General features: G+C 54.7%; 2 protein-coding genes across 2 annotated transcripts; one reads left to right on the forward strand and one right to left on the reverse strand.

The window, feature by feature from the left end:
- Positions 1-8,266: 8,266 nt before the first annotated feature.
- MSMP (microseminoprotein, prostate associated) lies at positions 8,267-9,742 on the forward strand. The gene is made up of 3 exons (XM_010084046.1): positions 8,267-8,378; positions 9,014-9,122; positions 9,553-9,742. Exons 1-3 carry the CDS (start codon positions 8,267-8,269, stop codon positions 9,740-9,742), a joined length of 411 nt encoding a protein of 136 aa, XP_010082348.1.
- Positions 9,743-11,566: 1,824 nt separating this feature from the next.
- RGP1 (RGP1 retrograde golgi transport homolog (S. cerevisiae)) lies at positions 11,567-20,437 on the reverse strand. Its single transcript, XM_010084047.1, has 8 exons — positions 20,319-20,437; positions 17,466-17,602; positions 16,980-17,063; positions 13,183-13,332; positions 12,957-13,103; positions 12,432-12,559; positions 12,010-12,187; positions 11,567-11,790 (listed from the first exon to the last, which is right to left on the reverse strand). The coding sequence occupies exons 1-8, from the start codon at positions 20,432-20,434 to the stop codon at positions 11,567-11,569; spliced, it is 1,164 nt and encodes a 387-aa protein (XP_010082349.1). The 5' UTR covers positions 20,435-20,437.
- Between the last annotated feature and the right edge of the window lie 65 nt (positions 20,438-20,502).

Consider the following 20,502-nt stretch of genomic DNA (forward strand, 5'->3'; position numbering starts at 1 on the left):
ACTGCAGGTGTCCCCGCCACGAGTGACACGTCCTTCCCATTGAGGGGTCATGGAGCTTGGCTTACCCAGTTCGGCACAAATTGGAGCTGGGGGGATTGGGTTGCCAGCTATAAATACTCTGGTCTGGTGACGGCATGGAGCCAGCAGCAGTGCCTGAGCTGAAGGACGGCACTGCCGCAGGATGGTGAAAGCCAGCTGGCAGGGAATATCGGCAAGATACTGGAAGGTTCTGGAAGAGCCTCCCTGTGGGATGTGAGGCTAGGTGTGGTGGATCAGTGACAGTTCCAATGGGAACCAAAGCCTCCGCAAAATCGCCCCTGCTGCTGGGGGCTTCACGGGGTGCTGAAGGTGCCAGGTCCTGTGCCCCACGTGTGCCCCCACACTGGACAGCCTCGCCCTGGGTCTTGAGTCCTGAGCCACTGCAGCATCAGGAAGCCTTGGGCTTGGCTCACTTCATGGCAAGGGCCAGGGTGCACTGGTGGACAAAGGGCCTGGGTGGGAAAACCCTTCTCCAGCCTCTGTCCTCTCCCTGCCTGCAGCGGGCAGGGAGCAGGCAGTGAGTCACTTGTCTGGGTGGTGACAATGGTCCATGGGCAGGATGCACCCAGCAGAGGCAGCAACTCTGGCAAATTATTTAAGAAAAAAAAAAATAACGTGGGTGAAAAAAGCAGAGGAGGGTGGAAGGACCGTGGGAGCAGCCTGTGGGGATGAGGTGCACGGGTTGCCCTGGGGTGGGGGCTGTGGGTGCCAGGGCACCCCGTGTTTGCGTGTGCATACCAGCAGAGGGGGCCCAGTCACCGCCGCCTGTGCATCGTACACCGTGCACCAGGCACCCCTACAACCGGGGACACCGGCTACGACCTGCTGGCTGTGCCCACTGCCGCTCAGACGCCCAGGCAGCTGGAGGGGTGGCTGCCCTGGCTCTGCATCCACTGTGTGACCAGAGCATCCCTCACAAGTGCCTATGGGGGAAAGGAGTCAAGGTGGGGATGAAGTCTTGCTGGGCTTGGCACGCTTGCTGCCCCCCAGCCCCTCCCTGGGGGCACGCAGGGCTGGGGCTCACCATGCTGTCGGGTTTGTGTAACTCCATCTCACCTTCCCTGTCCCCTTGTCTCACATCAAGTTTTAGTCTTTCTGTACTTGTCATCCCACGTCTTAGAGCTGACAAATTTTCTTTCCATGGGGCTGTGCCCAGTACCCTGGTCCTGGTGGTCTGTGGTGGTCTGTGGCATTTTTTGGCAATCTGGGTGGTCCACGGAAGTACATGGTGGTCTTTGGTGGTTCATGGTAGTCTATGGTTGTCCATGACAGTCCATGATGGTCCATAGTGTTCCATGACAGTCTGTGGCAGTCCATGGTGGTCCAGGACAGTTTGTGATGGTCCATGGTGGTCCACAGTGGTCTGTGGCGAACTGTGGCAGTGCATGGTTGTCCGTGGTGGGCTGTGGTGGTCCACGACAGTCCATGGAAGTCCACGATGGTCTATGGTGGACTGTGGTGGTCCACAGTGGTCTATGGTAGGCTGTGGCATCCATGGCAGTCCACGGAGGTCCGTGATGGTCCACAGTGGACTGTGGTGGTCCATGGCAGTCCTCACACTGCACCAGAGTATGGTGGGCACCAAGGGAACAGCCGTGCCCACCTGACCTGAGGAGTTCATGCCCGTGAGGTTCCCAGCTTGTGTTCCAGGTTACCATCAGGTGAGAGCAAGCCCCAGGTCCCCAAAGCTCATGATTGTTTAATTGCTAAAAAATGTTTTTCCACCTCCTGGAGCACAGCAACACGAGCTAGTGGGCTGCAGGGCCCTGCCAGACGCCTTCACCTCTGCACCAAGAGCGGCGCCAGAAACCTGTCAACCTTGGGAGGTGGCTGTAAAGAGCACAGCAGGCACCACAAGTGGGTGCCTGTGGCATGGTCGGCTCTACTGGGGCCAGCTGGAGGATCCATGTGGGCACCACTCTGTCAGGGCACATATGTCACTGTGGCATCCCTGATGCTGCAGGAGCCCGGCACCTCCAAAGGCCACCTGATCCCACATCGGAGAGGAACATCTGCAGCATGGGGAGGCTTTGGCCAGGCGGCCACAAGGCAAGACAGGGACAGGCGCAGGCACGTATGGGCTTCCTGTACTCCTGCTGTTCGGGAAACCTGAAGGGCTCCTTGTTTGGGTTTAGGGTTTGTGTGCCAACAGTGGAAAAAATGGAGCAGAGAGGAATATTTTAAAGGGAAAAATGTGGGTAATACAGCAGCTGTGTTGTCCCCCAAGTTCAAGGCAGGGGCTGTCCCAGTGTATCCCTGGGGATAGCCCCCAGCACCTGTGCCCCTGCATGCCCTGGAATCACTGTGGGATCCTATGAGTGTCCTTGCAGGGCACCGGGACAGGATGTGTCACCCATGTCTCCCCTCAGGCAGGTGCTGCCTGTGCTGATCTGGGGGACACCCACTGCATTTCTTTCCCCTCCCATCTGTGCCAGGACCCCCAGGCCAGGTATGAGGGGTCCTGGCCCTATGCCCAGATAGTCTCTTCTGCCATGAAGCCACCAGCTATCCATGACTTTTCCTGTAGGGTGTCCCCAAAGCAGGGCAACAGCCCAGGGTGCTCCCATAGGTCTCATAGGCTCTGGGGAGACCATATAGCTGCCTCCCAGTACCTGAAGGAGGCCTACAGGAAAGCTGGGGAGGGGCTTTTTACAAGGGCATGTAGCAACAGGACAAGGGGTAATGGATTTAAACTGGAAGAGGGCAGATTAGTTTAGATATGAGGAAGAAATTCTTTACTGTGAGGGTGGTGAGACACTGGAACAGGTTGCCCAGGGAAGCTGTGGATGCCCCATCCCTGGAGGTGTTCAAAGCCAGGCTGGATGATTTGAACAACCTGGGCTAGTGGAAAGTGTCCCTGTCCATGGCAGGGGGGGTTGGAACTAGATGATCTCTAAGCTCTCTTCCAACCCAAACCATTCCATGATTCTGTGATTCATCCAACAGCCTGTGATGCACTGTGGTGATGTGGGATGCAGAGGGGAGCTTACCCCTTGAGCAGTAAGTCTGTCTTTCTGATCCCAGAGAGAGGCCAGAGAAGATCTGTGGGATCCATCCAGGACCCAGAAAGCCCCAGTATCTCCTGGGACTCTCCCTGTCCCTGCAACCCAATGAAGCATGGTGCTCAGGACAGGTCTGGGGGTGTCCAGGACAGGCCTGGGATTCCCCAGGGGCTCCCCAGCACATCCCAGAGCACTTACATGCAGAGTCAGCACTGGTGGCATGACACTGCAAAGGCAAAGTCCCCTCCATTGCGAGGTGCCCAGACCCCGACCTCCCTGGCAGGTCCCCAGGCCCAACAGGCGCATGGCACTTTGTTGGCTGGTGCAGCTCCTTCATGGCCCAGAAATGATCTCCCAGGGTTATTTCTGACTCACAGGACAGGAAACGTTTTGGGGTTTAAGCCGAGCTGAATAATGTGCTCATTTCCTTGTGCCGACTACAAAGCACCTGCTCCAGGGGATTTATGGAGTGCCGGCCTCTCGCACTCACTGCGCAGCTGCCCACCCGGATGTTTTTATTTTCCTGGGATGGCCAGCAAGTGCCAAGGCCTGTTTTCCTAAACACGCCGCACCCTCCCGGCACGTTTCCTCGAGGGGAGCCCAGGCAGAGCTATAGGCTGCAGCACACCAAGGGTTCTGGGGTACCAGCGATGCTGGGGTGCCAGGGTGGGTGCCAGCACCCTGCCAGAGCTGAGAGTGGTGGGGATGCGTGGCTAACCCACTGGTGCCAAAACCTGGCCTGGCATGGAGCAGTCATAGCTGCGATAAAGAGCCCAGGAAAGTGCCAAACGATGGTGCTGAGGGATGGAGCTTGAGGGTGAGCAAGGGAGGATGAGACTGTGAAAGGGAGGGCAAGAGAGCCAGAGGGACCCACAGCGTGGGGCTGCCCAGACCAGGGATCCTGCCACCACCTGTGAGGAGGAGAAGCACAGCCTGGGGTGGGCAGAGCATGTCCAAAGGACACCATCCCACAGCAGATCCTGTCCCACAGCTGGAGACCCACAGACACCATCCCATAGGAGACCTCATCCCACAGCCAGGGACCCACAGGCACCCTCTGACCTGGGCTTATAGAGCCCCTGCAAAACACTGCACCCAGCCCATGGGGTGGAAACGGCTCTCACCTGCGAGGAGGGTCAGTATCTGGGTGCTGAGGCCAGGGACATCTGTGGGAGCAGCAGGGCACGCCAGAGAGCAGCCTGCTCTCCTCTGGTGGCACCGAGCTCCATCCAGTGGCCAGCCAGCCTGCAGAGTAAGGTAACACCAAGGTTTTCATTATGTGTCCTCCTTTTTGTCCCCTTTTTGGAGCAACAGCCTCTTTGCTTTAGGCCTGGAGGTGACAGCTCTGATCCCACCTGTAGTTCCAGCCTCTGGGAGCTATCCCATCTGGCTTACCAGCTGCGGGGGCAAGGATGGAGTGAGCCCACTGTCATTCCCTTTGTCACCTCCTGTCGCCCTTCCCGGCTCCTGGTTACCGAGCTCTCTCTGACTTCCCTGCTCAGCTCTTCCTAGGAGAAGAGACCAGATGCACTGGTGAGCATCCAGTGTTCAAGTGAGTGGAAACGGCTCAGAGCTGGTATCTGCCTGCACACTGCCTATACCCTGCCTGCACACTGCCCCAGTGTGCTGGGGACTCTGTGGCTTGAAGCATCTTCAAGGCTCTGGGCAAGGAGTGGTGGCCACATCCCACAGCTGCCCCAGGGCCCAAGACAGCAACAGGATCCATCTGGGGCAGATCAGCACTGTGTTAAGTTCAGGGGTTTGGTTGGGGTGGGGTTTTTTTTGTTTGGTTTTTTTTTTTTTCTTTTTTTTTTTTCTCTGTTTAGAGAGAAAATAAAGCACTTGTGGGGAGCAGGAGCCAAGCTCCCCAGTGCCTAAAACAGCAATCGCAGCACTTCCTTGGATTTATGGTGTTTGCTTTCACAATGCCAGCCGGGATCCTGTTTGCTTCCTGCTCTGCAGCTGCAGTCTCAGCTGAAGGCTGAGGAGATTCAGGTTTTATAACATTCCTGGATCCTGCTGATGGCAACTTATGCAGCATTGTTTATTACTCCCGTGCCTCCAGCGGGGCTGGGGTGGGCTGTTGTTACCCCATCCCAGCACCCACCAGCTTGGGTCCTTGCCCCTGCCCATCCAAAGGGTCCCATCCTCTGGCACTGGGGGATTGAACAGCCACTCTGCAGACTTTCCTGGGAGAGAAGGCCAGCAATGCTCTGCCCTCGCTGGGGTGCAGCACCCAGCTCTTCTCGTGCATGGCTACAATCCGACGGCCAGGCCGGGCATCAGCAGCAGGGTCCTGCCAGGGGGATGGGGAGACACACGTGTGACCTTCTGCGGGGTCCTGGGATGCTCAAGGATGGTGACAGCTCCTGACCAGCGTGCCTGGACATGCAGTCAATCCCTGCTGCTGGCCTCTGCCTGATAAATCAAAGTGGCTGAACTTAGAGTACATTTTCAAGTCTCTACATCCCTTCTGTGGCTCTGTGGCTCTTGCCTGGGTCTCAGTTGGCTCCCTGAGATGTGAGCACCAAAACTGGCTGTCCCTTTTAAACTCTCTGGGGCAAAACCTCCTCTGGCATGCACCAGTTGGTGCAGCTGGGAGGGTGTCAGCTCCTCCAGCCACAGCATCCCTTGAGTACCCAGGCTGAAGCTCTTGAGCACCGAGTCCAGCTCCAGCTGCTGCTTTCCAAGAAACAAGACCCCTCCTGTACGAGCCAGACTGAAATGCTCCAGACCTTCAATGGGGGCGCGTAGTGGGGCCAGGTGGGTGCTAAAGGACACAAAAGTGGGGTAAAAAGATCAGCCAGGAGGGGGAAAAGCAGGACTGGCAGGCTGTGGGGGACCACCAGCCCCATCCTGTGATGCACAGCCACGGCGTGGAGGATGCTTGACTCTCCAGGTCCTTCTGCAAGGCTTTGAGGGGTGTTGTGATCCCCCTTCCTCCTTCTCTGCATTTACCCAGTAAACTGCTTTGATGAAATACCCAAATGCCATGAGTGAGCCGGTAGCCTTAACCCTCTCTTTGAGAAAGCAGAATGGCTACAGAAATGCCATTAATGCCTCCCCGTGTCCCTGATGGAGCAGAGGCAGTGCCCCTCCACACAGCTAAGAGATGCTCTCACCCTGGATTTTCAGTGCCTTTCTAGAAGCCTGGCCAAATTGTGTGGGCCTCCAAATGAAACCCACCAGTTTTGTTTAACATTTGCTGTACTCAGTGATGAAACGATGATGGATTATTCCATTGTGGTTATTAGCATGCCAGACTTCTTTTTTCCAAACACAATAGGAATGTTCATTTACTGCTCTGACGATGAACGCTTTTATCCTCCTTATATAGTAACAACTCTGCACCAAGGGGTGTTTCGTTTATCACTGAAACACTTCACCGTCCTGGTTCATGGCCCCACAGTTGGCAGGTTATTCATGGGTGCCCTGAACTGCTCTGATTTATTATCAGCCTTACCCAATCCATCCCACCCTTGCTGCCATCCAGCCACCTGCCTGGAGGGCACAGCAGCATCCAGGGCACTATGAGAGGGCTGGGGTATCTCTCTGAGAGGGAGAGGAGATGCAAAGCTGGGGCTGCTCCTTCAGAGGCAAGAGAGCACAAGATGCAGGATGGGGATGCAACGGGATGGTGTGAGGGCCCGGATTGCCAGTGTGAAGGGACGATATCTTCAAATCCGAAGGTGGTGAATCCAAAGCGGATAAAAGGAAGCTTTTTTTTTTCACTCTGTGCTTAATTAGGCTGCCACAGGAAAATGCTCAGGCCAAAATTTAGCAGGATTCAAGAAGGGATTGGGCATTTATGGGGATAGCAAAAATATCCAGCTATAATAGCGGATGCCAACACAAATTCTGGAAGGGATATTAAGCCTCACGCTTCAGGGTGTAAAACTATCCCAAAGTCTCAGAAAGTAGGGAGCTTACTACAGGGGCAGATGACCCACATGTGCTAATGCTACCAATGCCTCCTCGCTGCTGGCGCGGCCCCACGCTGGTGGAGCCACTGCCTGGACCATCCGCGGAGCCCCGTTTCCTGCCTCTGACAAGGGCTGCAAAATTATCTTGGCAAGTCAGCCCTTTGCTTGCTGCACCCCAGGGCTGCGTGGCTCCCAGAGCTCTGACCTCCTCCATTTCGCCCATCCTCACTTTGCCAGCTGATAACAGCCTTATCGCTTCAACCCAGTGGCAGCCCACCTGGCTAAGGGGCTGTGCAGACCATGGGCATGTCCTCAGGTGGTGTGACATCTTTCCACGCCTTCCTGCCTCCAGACAAGCCCCTCATTTCCCTCTCAAGTTACTTGTTTCCCAAATGCACTTTCACCTCCTGATTTCATCCCTCCTGTTGCCTGTTTCTGCTGGGGCCAGCGTCCAGCCTCTGAAAGGGGCTGCTCGGCTATAGCATCTCACAGGTGCTGCATGTACACAGGCACAGCCCCCCTTTCATGGGCACTGCCCAGGCGACCTCTGGGTCATGGCTCGTGCAGAGCCATCCTCACCCGCTCCGCATCAGTGGCAGTCACTATACTGCCTGCTCTTGGAGAAAAAAAACCCGTGTCACCGCCAGCCCATGCATGGCCACAAGCCTGTCACAGCTGCAGCCCAGGCTGGGTGAAACTGCCCCGCCGTGGTACCCAGGAGCTGTGTGTGGGCATCGCCATCCCTACCAAGGATGGTGCCATTGCATCCACACTGGCTGTTAGCAGGATACCTGTGCCACTCTGGTCCCTGCGAGATGGGATGCTCCCAAGACCTTGGCCGCTGTGAGGGATCAGAGACAGCTCAGTGTGACCAGAGGGGAGCCTTGAGCTCCTCTGGTTAGGGGCCAGGTGCTCCCATGCTCACCGCTTGCATGCTCACCACCCTGCCGAGGGCAACCCCACTGGAGTCCCTTGGATCTCCCCTCGCCATGGAGCCTCGCACCCACAGGGGCTTCCAACTGGAGACATTTCTGGAGGGCATGAATCAGCTTTTCACAGCTTGTTAAAAATCTTGATCCTACCTCTTGTTTTCATGCCTTTCAAATCAGGAAATGAGTTTTACAACTTTTCCAGTGGGGCACAGCTGGTGGCCAGGGTCGTAAAGCTGAACTTTATAAATATCTCTTGTTGGGATCAGGAAAAAAAGGGAGAGAGAGAGAGAGAAAGAGGAAAGGAGCAAGGGCAATAGAAGAGCAAGGCAACCTCAGCAAGACAGTGAAGAAGCCCAGCTCAACGCCAGCCATGGCCATGCAAGCACAGAAGATGGGGTGTGCCTGGGGCAGGCTTTGCCTGCTGCTGTCCCTCCTCCTTCAGCTGCCGGGCTCCCAAGCCAAATGCTATTTCCAGGCTAAAGGTAAGCGGGGAGGTGAGATGGGAAGACGCTGATGGGAAGTCCTCCTCAGCTTTCCCCAGGGCAGCGGGGCTCTGCCCTTTGTGCCTGCGAAGCACGAAAGGGACTGTGCTGAGCTCAGGATTGTGATGAGTGGAAGGAGCAGTCTATAAACCACAGAACAGCTCCCCAGGGCTCTGGCTGAGAAACAGCTCGCTGGGCCATGAATAGCTCCTGGCAGGAGCCTGTCTGGGGCCGAGCATTCACGCCTAGCAGCAAAGGGAGGAGGATTGCCTGTCTTTCCCCTGCTGCCTCCTTCCAGGGATGGAGAGGTGCTCAGACCCCAAGAGGTGCTGGAAATGCCCTCTCCAGGGAAGCAACAACCACTTGCCTCTGCCTATGCCCCCAGGTTGGTGGGGAGAGCCACAGGGCATGGCCAGGAGAGGATGGATGGGTGCATCACCCTTGGCAGATGCCTGGGAATCCCATACCTGCAGGGTGGTGGAGAGGCCACCAAGTATCTTCTGTACCAGGAGGGTGGGTGGGAGGTCATGACAACATCCCCCTGTCCCATCTTTCAGGGCACAGGAGTGCCAAGGAAGCTCCTATGCACCCTAGCACAGGCCCATGGGTGATCATCAGTGCTGTTTCCTTTGCAGCTCCCTGTGAGTACGAGGGGAAGCAGTTCTCCCTTGGGGAGTCGTGGCTGAGCACCAACTGCCTGCTCTGCACCTGCCTGCACCCCATCGGCGTGGGCTGCTGTGAGACGTGAGTGAGGGGCCGAGGGGTGCTGGGGGGGTGGGCTACCACCAGTGGTGCTGCCCAGGCACCGCACCTCTGTGCCTGCAGTGGGAAGGAGGTTGTGTGGGTCTAGTGGTTGCAAATGCAGCTGAGCAAATGCCAGAGACCCAGGGGGCTACAAGGTGGCAGGCCCCGGGAGACAAGGGGCAGAGGTGGACAGGAGCCCACCAGAGTGTTGAGGGCGGTGGGGTGAGTTGGAGAGACGAAAGCAGGAGCAGGGGTGTCTCAGCATAGTGAGATGCCCAGCTGTGCCAGCAGCTGTGGCCCAGCCAGCCCTAGCTGGCCTGGGAGGCCTAGCTGGCTTGGGGGGCTGGGGGCAGAGGAAGCCACCCGGCTCTGCCAGCAGTCCCTTGGCACAGACTAGGGTGACCTGACGGTGCTGTGCCTTCTCCCGCAGCACCCAGCACCCAATTGACTTCCCCGACTGGTGTGAGGCCCACTATGACTCGCAGACCTGCCAGATCTCGGTGGTGCAGAAGGCCAACCCCAGCCTGCCCTGCGTGAAGAGCATGGAGCACGAGTGGGGCTCCGCCGGCACTCCTGAGCCACTGAGCAATAAGGTGCTGGGCACAGGGCTGAGCAGATAGAGTTTCAGCAGTGTCCCATGCCCCCCGGCATCATCCTCCCTCCTCCAGAGCACACCTCCCGCATGCTCAAAACCTGCCCCATCCCCTAGAGATGTCATTGCTGCCACCTTTGAGGGAAACCACTATCCACACACTATGGTACTGAGCTAACACTTACACCCTAGTGCTGCCACGGTACGGCTTTGCTTCTGCCTTCAGCTTCGTGAACCAAACCAGGGCCCCCTCCTTTGTGAGACGCCCTGCACACCGTGGGAATGTAGATCCTATGAGATCTCCTTCCAGGTGGGTAGGAAAACCTACAGCTACTAAAGGGGGCTGTGGGACCAAATTAGCATGTATTGCAGCAGTCGTGTACTCCCGTATCCAGCCTCCAGGTAAGCAGCTCCCTGCTCCCTCTGAGAGCCCTGTCCCCCTGCACTGCAGCTGCTTGGGAGCTCACTGGGGAGCACCATGGCCCTTCACACAGGACCAACACACTATGGCCAGCCCCTTCTCTGCCCTGGAACACAACAGGCACAACCCACCTCTGGAACCACTAACCACCCTGCTCCCACAGCTCCTGGGCCTGGAGGGGGTCCCAGGCACTGCAGGCCAGCCTTGGGCAACACTGTAACAGAGCCAGCCTGGCCGGGCAGCAGAGCCCAGGGAACCACTAGATGTCCCTGGGGAGGTCCCCATGCCAGATGCAGGGGAGTGGGAAGGAGGCCTGGGTGCCCTGCTAGGGTTCACAAAGCTGAAGAGATGCACAAGTGGCAGGGTGGAGCTGGACACCCTGGCAGCCTGCCCCAGCTGGTGCCATGCCTGTGTTGTGCGGAGCCTTGTGTAGATGTTTCTGTTCTTGCAATAAAGATATTAAACAAACAGGAGGTCTCCAGCCTGTGACTGTTGTGCAAGGTGGGCTGTGTCCACCACCAGGAACAGTGTAGGAGTAAGGCTCTTGGGAAGGCTGAGTTTTGCACATTTAGGTGTTTATTAGATTTCCATGCAAAGAGGAAAATTCTTTGAAAGGTTTGGTAGAAATGGAGAGCTGGCTGTTGAGCAGGGAGACCTCCATCCCAGCTCTGGAATGCACAGCATGCATTCACTCCAGCTCCCCAAGGATCCCGAGAGCAGCAGGATGCCTTTGCACCCAGGAGTACAGGCAGAGAACAGCCCAGGCACCCAGTGCCTCTCAGTTTTGGATCATCACTATTGTGCTGCTGCAGCCTGCGGTTGCATCCAGGACACCAGCACGTGCTGCCAGCACAGGGCCAGCCTGCCAGGACCTGCCTCCCTGGGTGAGGGTAATGGGGTGCTGGGCTGTGCACGAGACACCCCCCACTAGAGGCAAGACGTGTGTCAGCGCAGGAGAGCAGGCTCCCACCCAGCCCAGGGGGCCAGCACACCTCACTTGGACGCCAGACCTCTGCTTGCGGAGTTTCTCTGTTCACCCAAGGCTGGTATGGGGCTTCTCTGGAAGAGCTCCGCTCTCTTTTCCCTGGGCTGGGCCTTCCCCACTTGGAAGCCCCTCATGGGGTAAAGGCATGTTGGGCCATTCCCCAGAAGGCAGATTTCCTTTCAGTGGGTGCTGGGACTTGTGCCTTCACCCAGGCAGGAAGGGTCCGTCCCCCAAATGAGGGCTGCAGCACAAAACACTGCAGCAAGAGCAGTGCTCCTCCACCTGAAGGTGGGACAGACTTGCCCAGTGCCCATCTAGGCATCGCAGATGAACCCAAGGGGACATTGGGATGCATGCCCTGCAGCATGCTGGTGACAGTCCTGTCCCCCGTTCCCATTGACAGCACACACCTGCAGCACTGCAGGTGCCTACCAGCTCTCCCCACTTCAGATGGTGATGGAGTTCGTGCTGGAGAACTGGGATACGTAGGAAGCCAGGATGGGGTTGGTGGGAAGGACTTTGATGGGCAAGTCCCAGCTAAAAGTGTCCACTTCGATCTGCTCCACCCCAGTCCAGGTGACAGCCTCTGACTGGCTCCCACGAACCAGGCTTTTCTCCGTCGACTTCCCAGAGGTCACAAACTCAAAGTGCAGCCTCCACTTCAGGGACACTGTGGACAAGAGGGGGGTCAGCAGCCAACATCACAAAGGATGGAGACAGCAGCTGTCCCACTGCTGGCTGTCCTGGCAAGGGAACAAGCAAATAAGCCCACTTACGCAGGCCAGCTCCCTCGCACAGGACACAGCCCTACTGAGCAAGGACAGGGCTGGGGACATTGCACTCCTGTGGATACAAGCAGGGGTGGGTCCCTTCCCAGGTGGCCACTAACCGATGTTGGTGCTGAATCCGGGGGTAGAGCTGAGCGGGATGGGCAGGCTGAAGCTGCTCTGGGCCGTGTGCAGGCAGGCCTCCTGATGGCGGGCGTGCACGCTGAAGGAGACCTGCTGCCCCCGCCGGCGTTGGAACTCCTCCTGGATGCTCTCCTCCGTCTGCAGGCTCACCGAGAACTGCAGGGCAACCAGAAGGGTGCTCACTCTTACACTCTTGCACAGCCCTGGAGTAAAGCCCTGGGACCTCCATTTCCCAAACAAGCTCAGAACTGGAGCCCTTCTCCACCTCACACCCCAAAGGGACCTAAGCTGGGTCCCATCGGAAACCCACAGCCAGTCCAGTGCCACCCCAATCCCTTCTCCCTCTCCCCAACCTAACATCCCTGTCTCTGCCCACAGTGACCCCAAAGCCAGCACTGACCTGAAGACATGGAATGTCTCCTTCTGAGAAGTTAAAGGTCCCAATGACATCCTCTCCAATCTTATAGACTGTTTTAAAGATGCAGAACGTCCCCACCTTACCACGACTGTTGCTGATGTTATACAGGTCTGTGAAGCAAGAAGAGAGGGGGAAAGGGTTGTGACAGGATGAGGTTTGCTCCAATACAGTGCTTTGGGTTAATCACAGCCCACACCTGCTGCTTGGGTGTGAAGGACAGTCCCTGGAAGCAGCATTCCCTTTGGGAAATGCCTGCAGTGAGCAAGAGCAAACCACACGCTGCTGTGACACGTTGTGGAGAGGGTTTCTCTGGCTGAATTAGGAAGAGTCTGAGACTGGCAGGGAGAGGAGACCATGGTAAACTCTGACCCAAGTGGGCCCTGATGGAGCTGTTCCACAGCTGCAGTTGGAACTTCACTTCGCCAGAGAGAGATTTTTGCAGGGAGCCCTGAGCTATGCTTCACGCCCAGGTTAGGACAACAGGTTCATGCAGGGAACGTGACCTACGCAGGCTGCGTCGGGAGGTGGCCACCATAAGCAGTTCTGTTGCCAGGTCCGCCAGGCGAGAGTCTTTCTTCAAGCCCTCCTCCTCCTCCAAGAAGGGGTTTGAGGGTGCAACGGCCTCATCCTGTGGGAACTGGTAGTCCTTGAGCCCTGGGGAGAAGGCAAGAGTGTCAGCAGGGAAGGGTGCAGCCAGGCCTGCGTTCACAGGGAGGGCAGCGTGTGGCCTTACCATGAAGCACGAGAACACGGAAGGGTACACGCAGGAGCTTGATGGGGGAGTTGACGCGCTGGCAGCCTATGGTGAGCTTGTACACGTACTTCACTGACTGTCCCCGGAAAGAGGGAGGGCCATCTATGGGCAGCGTCTCACAGTATGAATCTGCAAGGAGAGCAGAAAGGATTGCTTTCCAAGGCAGAAAGGAAGCTCCTGGAGCTGCCGCTCACAGGTTCCCTGCACTGAGGGTTAGGACCAGCAGCAGGGCTGAGCTAGGGGCAGTCCTTGGTGCTTTCTGCCGTCTCCTCTTTCCAACAGCAGGCCAAGTACATCCCCACCTTCCCTGCACTAGCACACTGCTCCTCACAATACATGCACCATCATTCAGGCATTGCTTCCAGCACACACAACCACACACGCAAACTCTGCCTCGAAAGAATGTGAAAGATGTAAAATCCAGGAACAGAAACATGAGAGCTAAACTTAATCATCACGAGTTCAACCTGAATTTGCCTCTGTGCACTTCCTTCGCACACCGCTTTCACGATGCAGTCACACGCTGTGGGTTCCTCAGGGCTCTGCCCCGTGCGGTTGAGAGGTGCCAATCAATACCTCATGCCTCTTTTGATACTTGCTTTACACAAACCTCAAACTCAGCAACAAAAATTAGTTTCTTCCTGTGTTTCTCTCTGAAGCACCGGGTCTAAATGGCCAAGAAACAATTAAGAAACCTTCACAACAACCTGTGGTGTATCCCCCATGACAGACTGGTGACTTGGACCACAAAGCCTCTGACTCCGACACCTCTGAGATGCCAGGGCCTGGCTTTACAGCACATTCATCCCTCTCAAAGCCCCTTGGCCACCACACAAACCCCAATGGTTCTCAACGCAGCGTGAACACTTCTGCAGCCTTCCCAAACTGCACGCTGTATAATAAGAAAGGTGCAAACAGTGAACTGTGGAAAGTATCCACCTCTCTGGCTTGCCCGCCATGACGCAGATACACCCTGCCAGAGGAAGGGCAGCATCCTGCTGTGAAACCACAGATCCTTCCCTATGTCTGGCACATCCTAAACATTGAGGCTTAGATTAAAAGCTAGGGTTACTTTTTAAATGCAACTTTTAGATTTAAAATAACAGAACTGGAAGGAAGAAAAAAGGCTGTGCTAGCGCATAGCACCCACAGGCTATCACACCTTAAAACACCAGGTTGTGCCGCTGGACCAGAGTGCAGATAAAGCTGAGAACTGTCCTGACAGGGAGGAAAATCAGGTATTTCCAAAGAAGGAAGCAGGCTGCTGTAAGGCCCTGTACCAGGCTTAACAAGAGTGCTCACAGACCTTAATGGCCAGTGAGGATGATTTGAGCAGAGACCACTGAGGAGGGTGGGCGGTTTGCTACCCAGCATAGGAATGCCAAGACTCCAGAAGTCCCAGCTTCCCTGCATACCCCAGAAGGAAGCACATTCCTGGTGCTACAGATGCCTTCTTTACCAACCTGCTGTACCCTCTGGCTGGGCTCCCGGCCTGCGCCCGGGCCTTTTCCATTTCCTCCCCTCTCTGTGACCTATCAAATATTTAAAGAAAGACAAAAATGACTTGAGGGCTTGAGAAAACGTTCAATGGTGACAAATTTAAAGAGCGCAGTCTGGACAGCATGTTAAAGGTACAGGAGGTGAGTCAACTTCAACATATAGGCACCATAACAAGGGGAAGACACTGGGGAATAAGCTGGTCAGCAACTGAAAACAAAGAAAAACTCCTTTATCAAGAGACAGCCTGATGCAATCTCAGCTGTATGTGCCAGCTCTGGCTACAGTTTAATAACATAGTACTTCGATGAAGCAGAGTAAAGATTTCTTGGGTTTTTTTTTTTTTTTGCCTTTACAAACTGCGCAGCAAAACTCAAACTTCTAAAAAACAGGAAATGAAGAATTAAAATACACACCCACACAGCCTTAACTCTGTCTCCACGGAGCTGGCAGGAGCCCCCAGGAATGATCTGCAAGCGTGCCAGCTGCAGTTTCACGTGAGAGGAGCAGCACCGCATGCTGACAGGATCAGTATGAGCAGCCCAGGAGAGCTGGGGCTGTGACACAGGGGTTTCAGTGATAAAAAGCCCAGTGTCACACACAGGAGCATTGCACACAACACATGCAATGGATGTGTGCATCACACAACCAAGAGGAAAGGCTGTAACATACGGTCAAAGAACCTCAAAGTGTAGACAAGTTTGTGTCCTTCCTCTGGAGTGGCATTCAAGCACAAGGCAGATGCAGGCTACCTGTGCCTGTGTCACCCAGTGGTGGAGCAGATGGACACAACTTCTGCCTGCAAAGTCAGTGGACAAGGAAATCTTCTCAATCCATCCCAGCCACCTGGAGGTTGTACTGTTGTCACTGATCTGCCCTCCCAGAGCCTGCCAAGCCTGCCTGAGATGCTTCAGGAAAAGGGGCTTCCCCCTGCTCCTGGGGAATGGATGCTCCTGCCCCACACCTGCCAGCAGCAAGGAGTGCAGGAGAATCCAGGTGCACCTCAGGCCAGTTAAGATTTCTGCCTCCTCCTCCTCCCTGGCATGGCCACTTTCAGAAAGCACAGGGAACCTTGGCTCTGATGTGTCAGGGCCATCTCCTTCCCCCCACATGCTGCTGTAGAATAGAGAGAAAACAACTAGATGTGCTCAGACGATAGGCTTTGCAGTTTAGGAGACACAGCCCCAGACAGCACTGCCCCACCCTGCTAACCACCCAGCCAAGCCAGGTTAGTTTCACCCTGTCCACCCTTCCCTCCAGTCAGGCTCCTCCAAGCCTAGAAAGGCAGGAGGTCCCAGCTTCAAAACCAGCATGTCACAGCCCATGGCTCCTTGGTCTCACTTGCAGCTCTGCTCTCTCCTCCCCAGAGTTCAATGCTCCAGCACAGCCCACTCCACCACAGGCACTGCCTCTTTGCTCCCTGCGCTCTGTGACCTGAGAGGTGTCCATCACCGTATTTCCAGCAGATCCCTAGGACAACCTGAGGAAGCTGTCCATGTGCATCCTGCAATGCCTGATGTTACCCTACTGCTGGACCACAGGCTGCTGGAACGCTAAGGAGATCCACCACAAACTGACAGGCTGGGTCACGCAGCCACCAACAAAGAGCCAACAGCACATACATCTATCTTCTCAGCTGTCTACTCAGTAGAATAAGCTGCCTGGAACAACAAAAATGAGTTGCTGCACATTCCTTGTGAAAAGGATGAAAATTTTGCTGAACAGCAAAAGGGAAAGTAGCAATGAAGGAGAGCATAAAGGGGACCGACCCACTAGGACACTATTTGAGGGCTCTGGAGACATGGAGAGCTCTGAGCAGAGAAGACAAGAAGTGCTCATGTTTACAGGAAAACTAGAAGAGGCAGAAGGCTGCAATCTCAAGGACAGCCACAACCTGAAGAAGCTTGGACCTTTGGAGGACACCAGCCTAAATCCCAAGAATACTCCAGTGTGGCTGAAGAAATAACGGCAGTGAAAAGCATGCTTGTGTAACCACTCCTTCAGCTGCAGACCAGCATTTCAAAACGTTTTATGCCTCACAGCTACACAACGGACCTGCAGCAAAGGATGCAGACCAGGGGCAGGACTGAGGGATATGCTGCAGTATGCAGGCCTCATATGGATGCAACAGCTGCTTAGCACTCACTCCTACCAAGGGATCACTTTCCGCAAGCACTAGGCTCTCCCACTTGCAGAACTCAGGTCTGCAAAGCCAGCTTGGAGAGCAGGGCTCCCCAGAAGCGAGCTCTCTGAGCAGGGGACGAGAAGACAGGACTCACAGGACTTTGACTCCCCGGGATCCAGTCGCAAGTCACAGAAGAGAATCTTTGGTGGAGTGGACAGGATACACTGACCCCGCTCTCCTGGAAGAGAAGAAGAACCACGTGAATGCTGCCCAGCCTCGGGGTCCAGGCCGAGTTGGGGCACTCATCGTGCCCAGGCCAGCTGGGCCTTATCCTCATGAGGAGGAATGGGGAGGAGAAGGGGTCAAGGAGGAAATATCTCATGCCCCAGTCAGATAAGGAGACATTCCCAGAACAACTGGACAGACAATCCTCATGTTTCACTCCAAGCTAGTGCCACTTTGATCTTAGCATTAAAAAGGTCCTGCAGCAGCCATCACCAGGGAACCACACACCGAAAGGAACATGGACTTCCTGCTTGCTTCTCCGTGTGCTGCCCTCAAGACACACGTTATACTCTGCTTGATTCCTGCTCACTGTACTCTCACCGTCCCTACCTGGAGTTACAGGAGTAGCACTCACCTCTGTTGGGAACAAAGACTGTCTCGTTCTCTGCCTGCACATCGTGCTTGCTGCCATCAGAGGGAGGGAGCGCTACCCGGTTCTCGCTGGCATGAAACTGGCAGTGGATCTGGGCGCTGGCCCACGCCAGCATCTCACTGAGAGCAAAGAAGAGCAACACTTGTGTTTATGCTTTAAACCTGGATTACAGCAAACATGAAGTGACATGCGGAATGGCACTTCCAGGCACCTCCTGGTGATAACGCAACCATCAGGGAAGTGGGCAGACTCAAAAACAACAAACAGCTGCAGCCTGAGTTCAGCTGCCCCTACCCACAGCACCTGGCTGCCCCAAGCTCCAACACTCCTTGGAGGAGGCAGGGCACAGATGTGCTCCCTCCCCACAGCACCGTCCCCATCAAGAACATCAACTTCTAGTTGTGTCAGACCACAGAAGGACACTTCTGGGTTCTTCATAAGGACCTATTTTCTCTTCATGATGCAAAGGATTTGCTGATGGCTTCAGGGGAGGCAAAGGTGTCATTCTGCCCCCTCTGTGTACTGCCACAAGAATTGGTCACATCCAGCATGAAAAAATGTCTCACGATTTGGACTCTGCTATGACCTTAGCCATTCCACAGGGCATTTCCCATGGCATTACTGACACCCTTCTGTTTCCAAAACACTCGTCTATTTGTATTTCAATTGCAGTCTGGTTAATTTAGCCAGTGTATGGTTCCTTTGCGGTCTTCTAACATCATGATCTGATTAGTAAGCACTGACACCAGGGTTTTAGGTGGCACAGGGATTTTTTGCAGCACGTGGGTATCTCTAGATGCGACACATCAAAGCAGTTAAACATCTAGATGAACCAGAGAAAAAGGCATGTTGCAAGCATTTCAGCTGACTAATAACACCTTATTTGATCTTTTGTATGCGCTGGCTGCCTTTACCTAAACACGTGCTGGTTACTCTATCCAGTTACTTCTAACCCCACAATTATAATTCTCTGTCTTCAAAAGTACCAGCATGGCTTTTCCACAAAGGCTGCTCTAAGGTTTTCTGTCATAAGGTATCTGCTACACGGAAACAGATAAATGTTCTTGCTTAAGAGACAGTGTTTACTAATTTTATATAAGCTTAGCATGATTACAGTACCTTCAAAGGCTGTATTTTGAATCCTTTTTCCCCCTCCTTTATTTTCAGTATTGCCCAACAATATACCACTGGACTGTCTTCTTTTTTTCAACTAGACTCCCAAACAAAATTTGCATGTGCCTCCCTACCAGCAGACCTGGCTTGTCCAGCTGGTAGGCCGCAGAAGAATCCTGCGCTGGTGCTGAGGTCACTTTCCTCCTCTCCCACTTCTCCCTGCAACTGCTGTAGCCCATAAGCTACAGCCTTTGGGCAAAAGAACTTTGTTTCTTGTATACCTTGTACACCACAATCTGCCATTCACTTACTGTCCTTCAGTTCTGTCCCCGAAATGTGCACCTTTCGGTTCCCCGACCTGCGCTGCAGCTTTTGCTAGCCCCAAAAGCTCCTGGTCCCTAACAGGTCTATCTGCCTGCTGCAGTGGCTGTGCTTTGATCTGGCTCCTGCCTTTACGCAACCCACAACTTTGACTTCCAAACCACCCATCTATTTGGTGTTACCACACATATGACTTAGCTAGGTCTTGTCAGTTTGGTCACCAGCTTTTTTACGTTAAAAGCTTTCTTTTTTCTAAGGGACAGTTTTCTACAGACCACAATACGCCTGAAGCTCAGAAACGAAGCTCTCGTAACTGTGCCGTGAACCTCCAAAACTGTTCCACCTGGTACCTTTGCAGTCCCATATGTTTCCGAATCAGGAAAAACAGCACCGTCACGGCACAAGACAAAACTCTGGAAAGCTAGATGCTTATGCCACAGCTTAATTTGAAAGCTGAATTCAGCATGCCAAAGGAACCAGGAAGAAAAGATGGAAAGTTAAGGAATGCAATAAACAAAGAAGCCCTGCAGTGGTAATACAGGAGACTGCACTGCTGCTGCTGAGACTGCAAGCACTGTAAGGGGGTCCACCAAAACCATCATGCATGAAATGTGTACTAGTGATGAAAAGATGCTGAACCTGACAGGGCTGGAAACAGATGCTTCCCAGGAAGGGCTCAAGATGAGAAAGCACTCTCTGCCCCCTGGAGAACTGGACAAGGCCAAACACGCAGCTGACATAGAGGCTTTGGGTGACAGGATTCATGCCATGTGAGCTAGTATAGGAAGCTCCCACATTTTCACATTTCCTCAACAATTATTTTGGGCACAGTAATGACAGGGACCGAGGCAACGCTCAAATGCTGGGCCACAGAAAATGCTGCCACAGAAGGCTGCCTCTTTCTGACTCTAGGCAGTGCTCGCCCCTTTGCCTGCCAGCTCTGGAGGCAGGAATCACACGGCACACTACCATAAATGTAGGAAATAGTGACGTTGTCTGGATGTTGCTCTGTGAGGCTGCCACCCTGGTGTAACTAGATATCCTGCTTTGACAGCCAGTTCGGCCTTGTTTTCTGACAGTAACCCTGTTACTGAGGGCTCACCTGAGGGGCAGCTAAGAACACCTCTGACTGCATACTTTTTTCCTAGTCTCTTTCTTGGGGGCAGAAAACCAGAATAATTACCTCCATTTCAGCCCTGAAATAGCGATGGCACAAAGCACCCTTAAGGGAGCACCTCAGGCAGGGAAGTCACCAGTGGCTGAGCTGGCACCATTGCCCCACAACCCCATGACTACACCTGACTGCTCAGAAGGAAGGCTGGTCCCTCTGGAGGTACCCAGACAGCTCTGCCACCCCAAGGCTTCACGCACAGAAAGGCCCACCGCCCCGGCCTGCCATACCTGCTGGCAGAGGTAGATGAGGCCGACAACGGGTTGGTGAAAGTGATCACACACTCCAGCACCTCCCCTGCCAGGAAGACGGGCCCGCGGCCCAGCTTGGCCAACACCTCGATCATGGCCTAGACAGCCCTGCTGCACACCTGCCAAAACAAAAACCAACAGTGGGCCCAGCGAGAGGGCTGGC

The sequence above is a fragment of the Pterocles gutturalis genome, unplaced genomic scaffold (genome assembly GCF_000699245.1).
Source record: "Pterocles gutturalis isolate BGI_N339 unplaced genomic scaffold, ASM69924v1 scaffold23675, whole genome shotgun sequence".
Classification (NCBI taxonomy): domain Eukaryota; kingdom Metazoa; phylum Chordata; class Aves; order Pterocliformes; family Pteroclidae; genus Pterocles; species Pterocles gutturalis.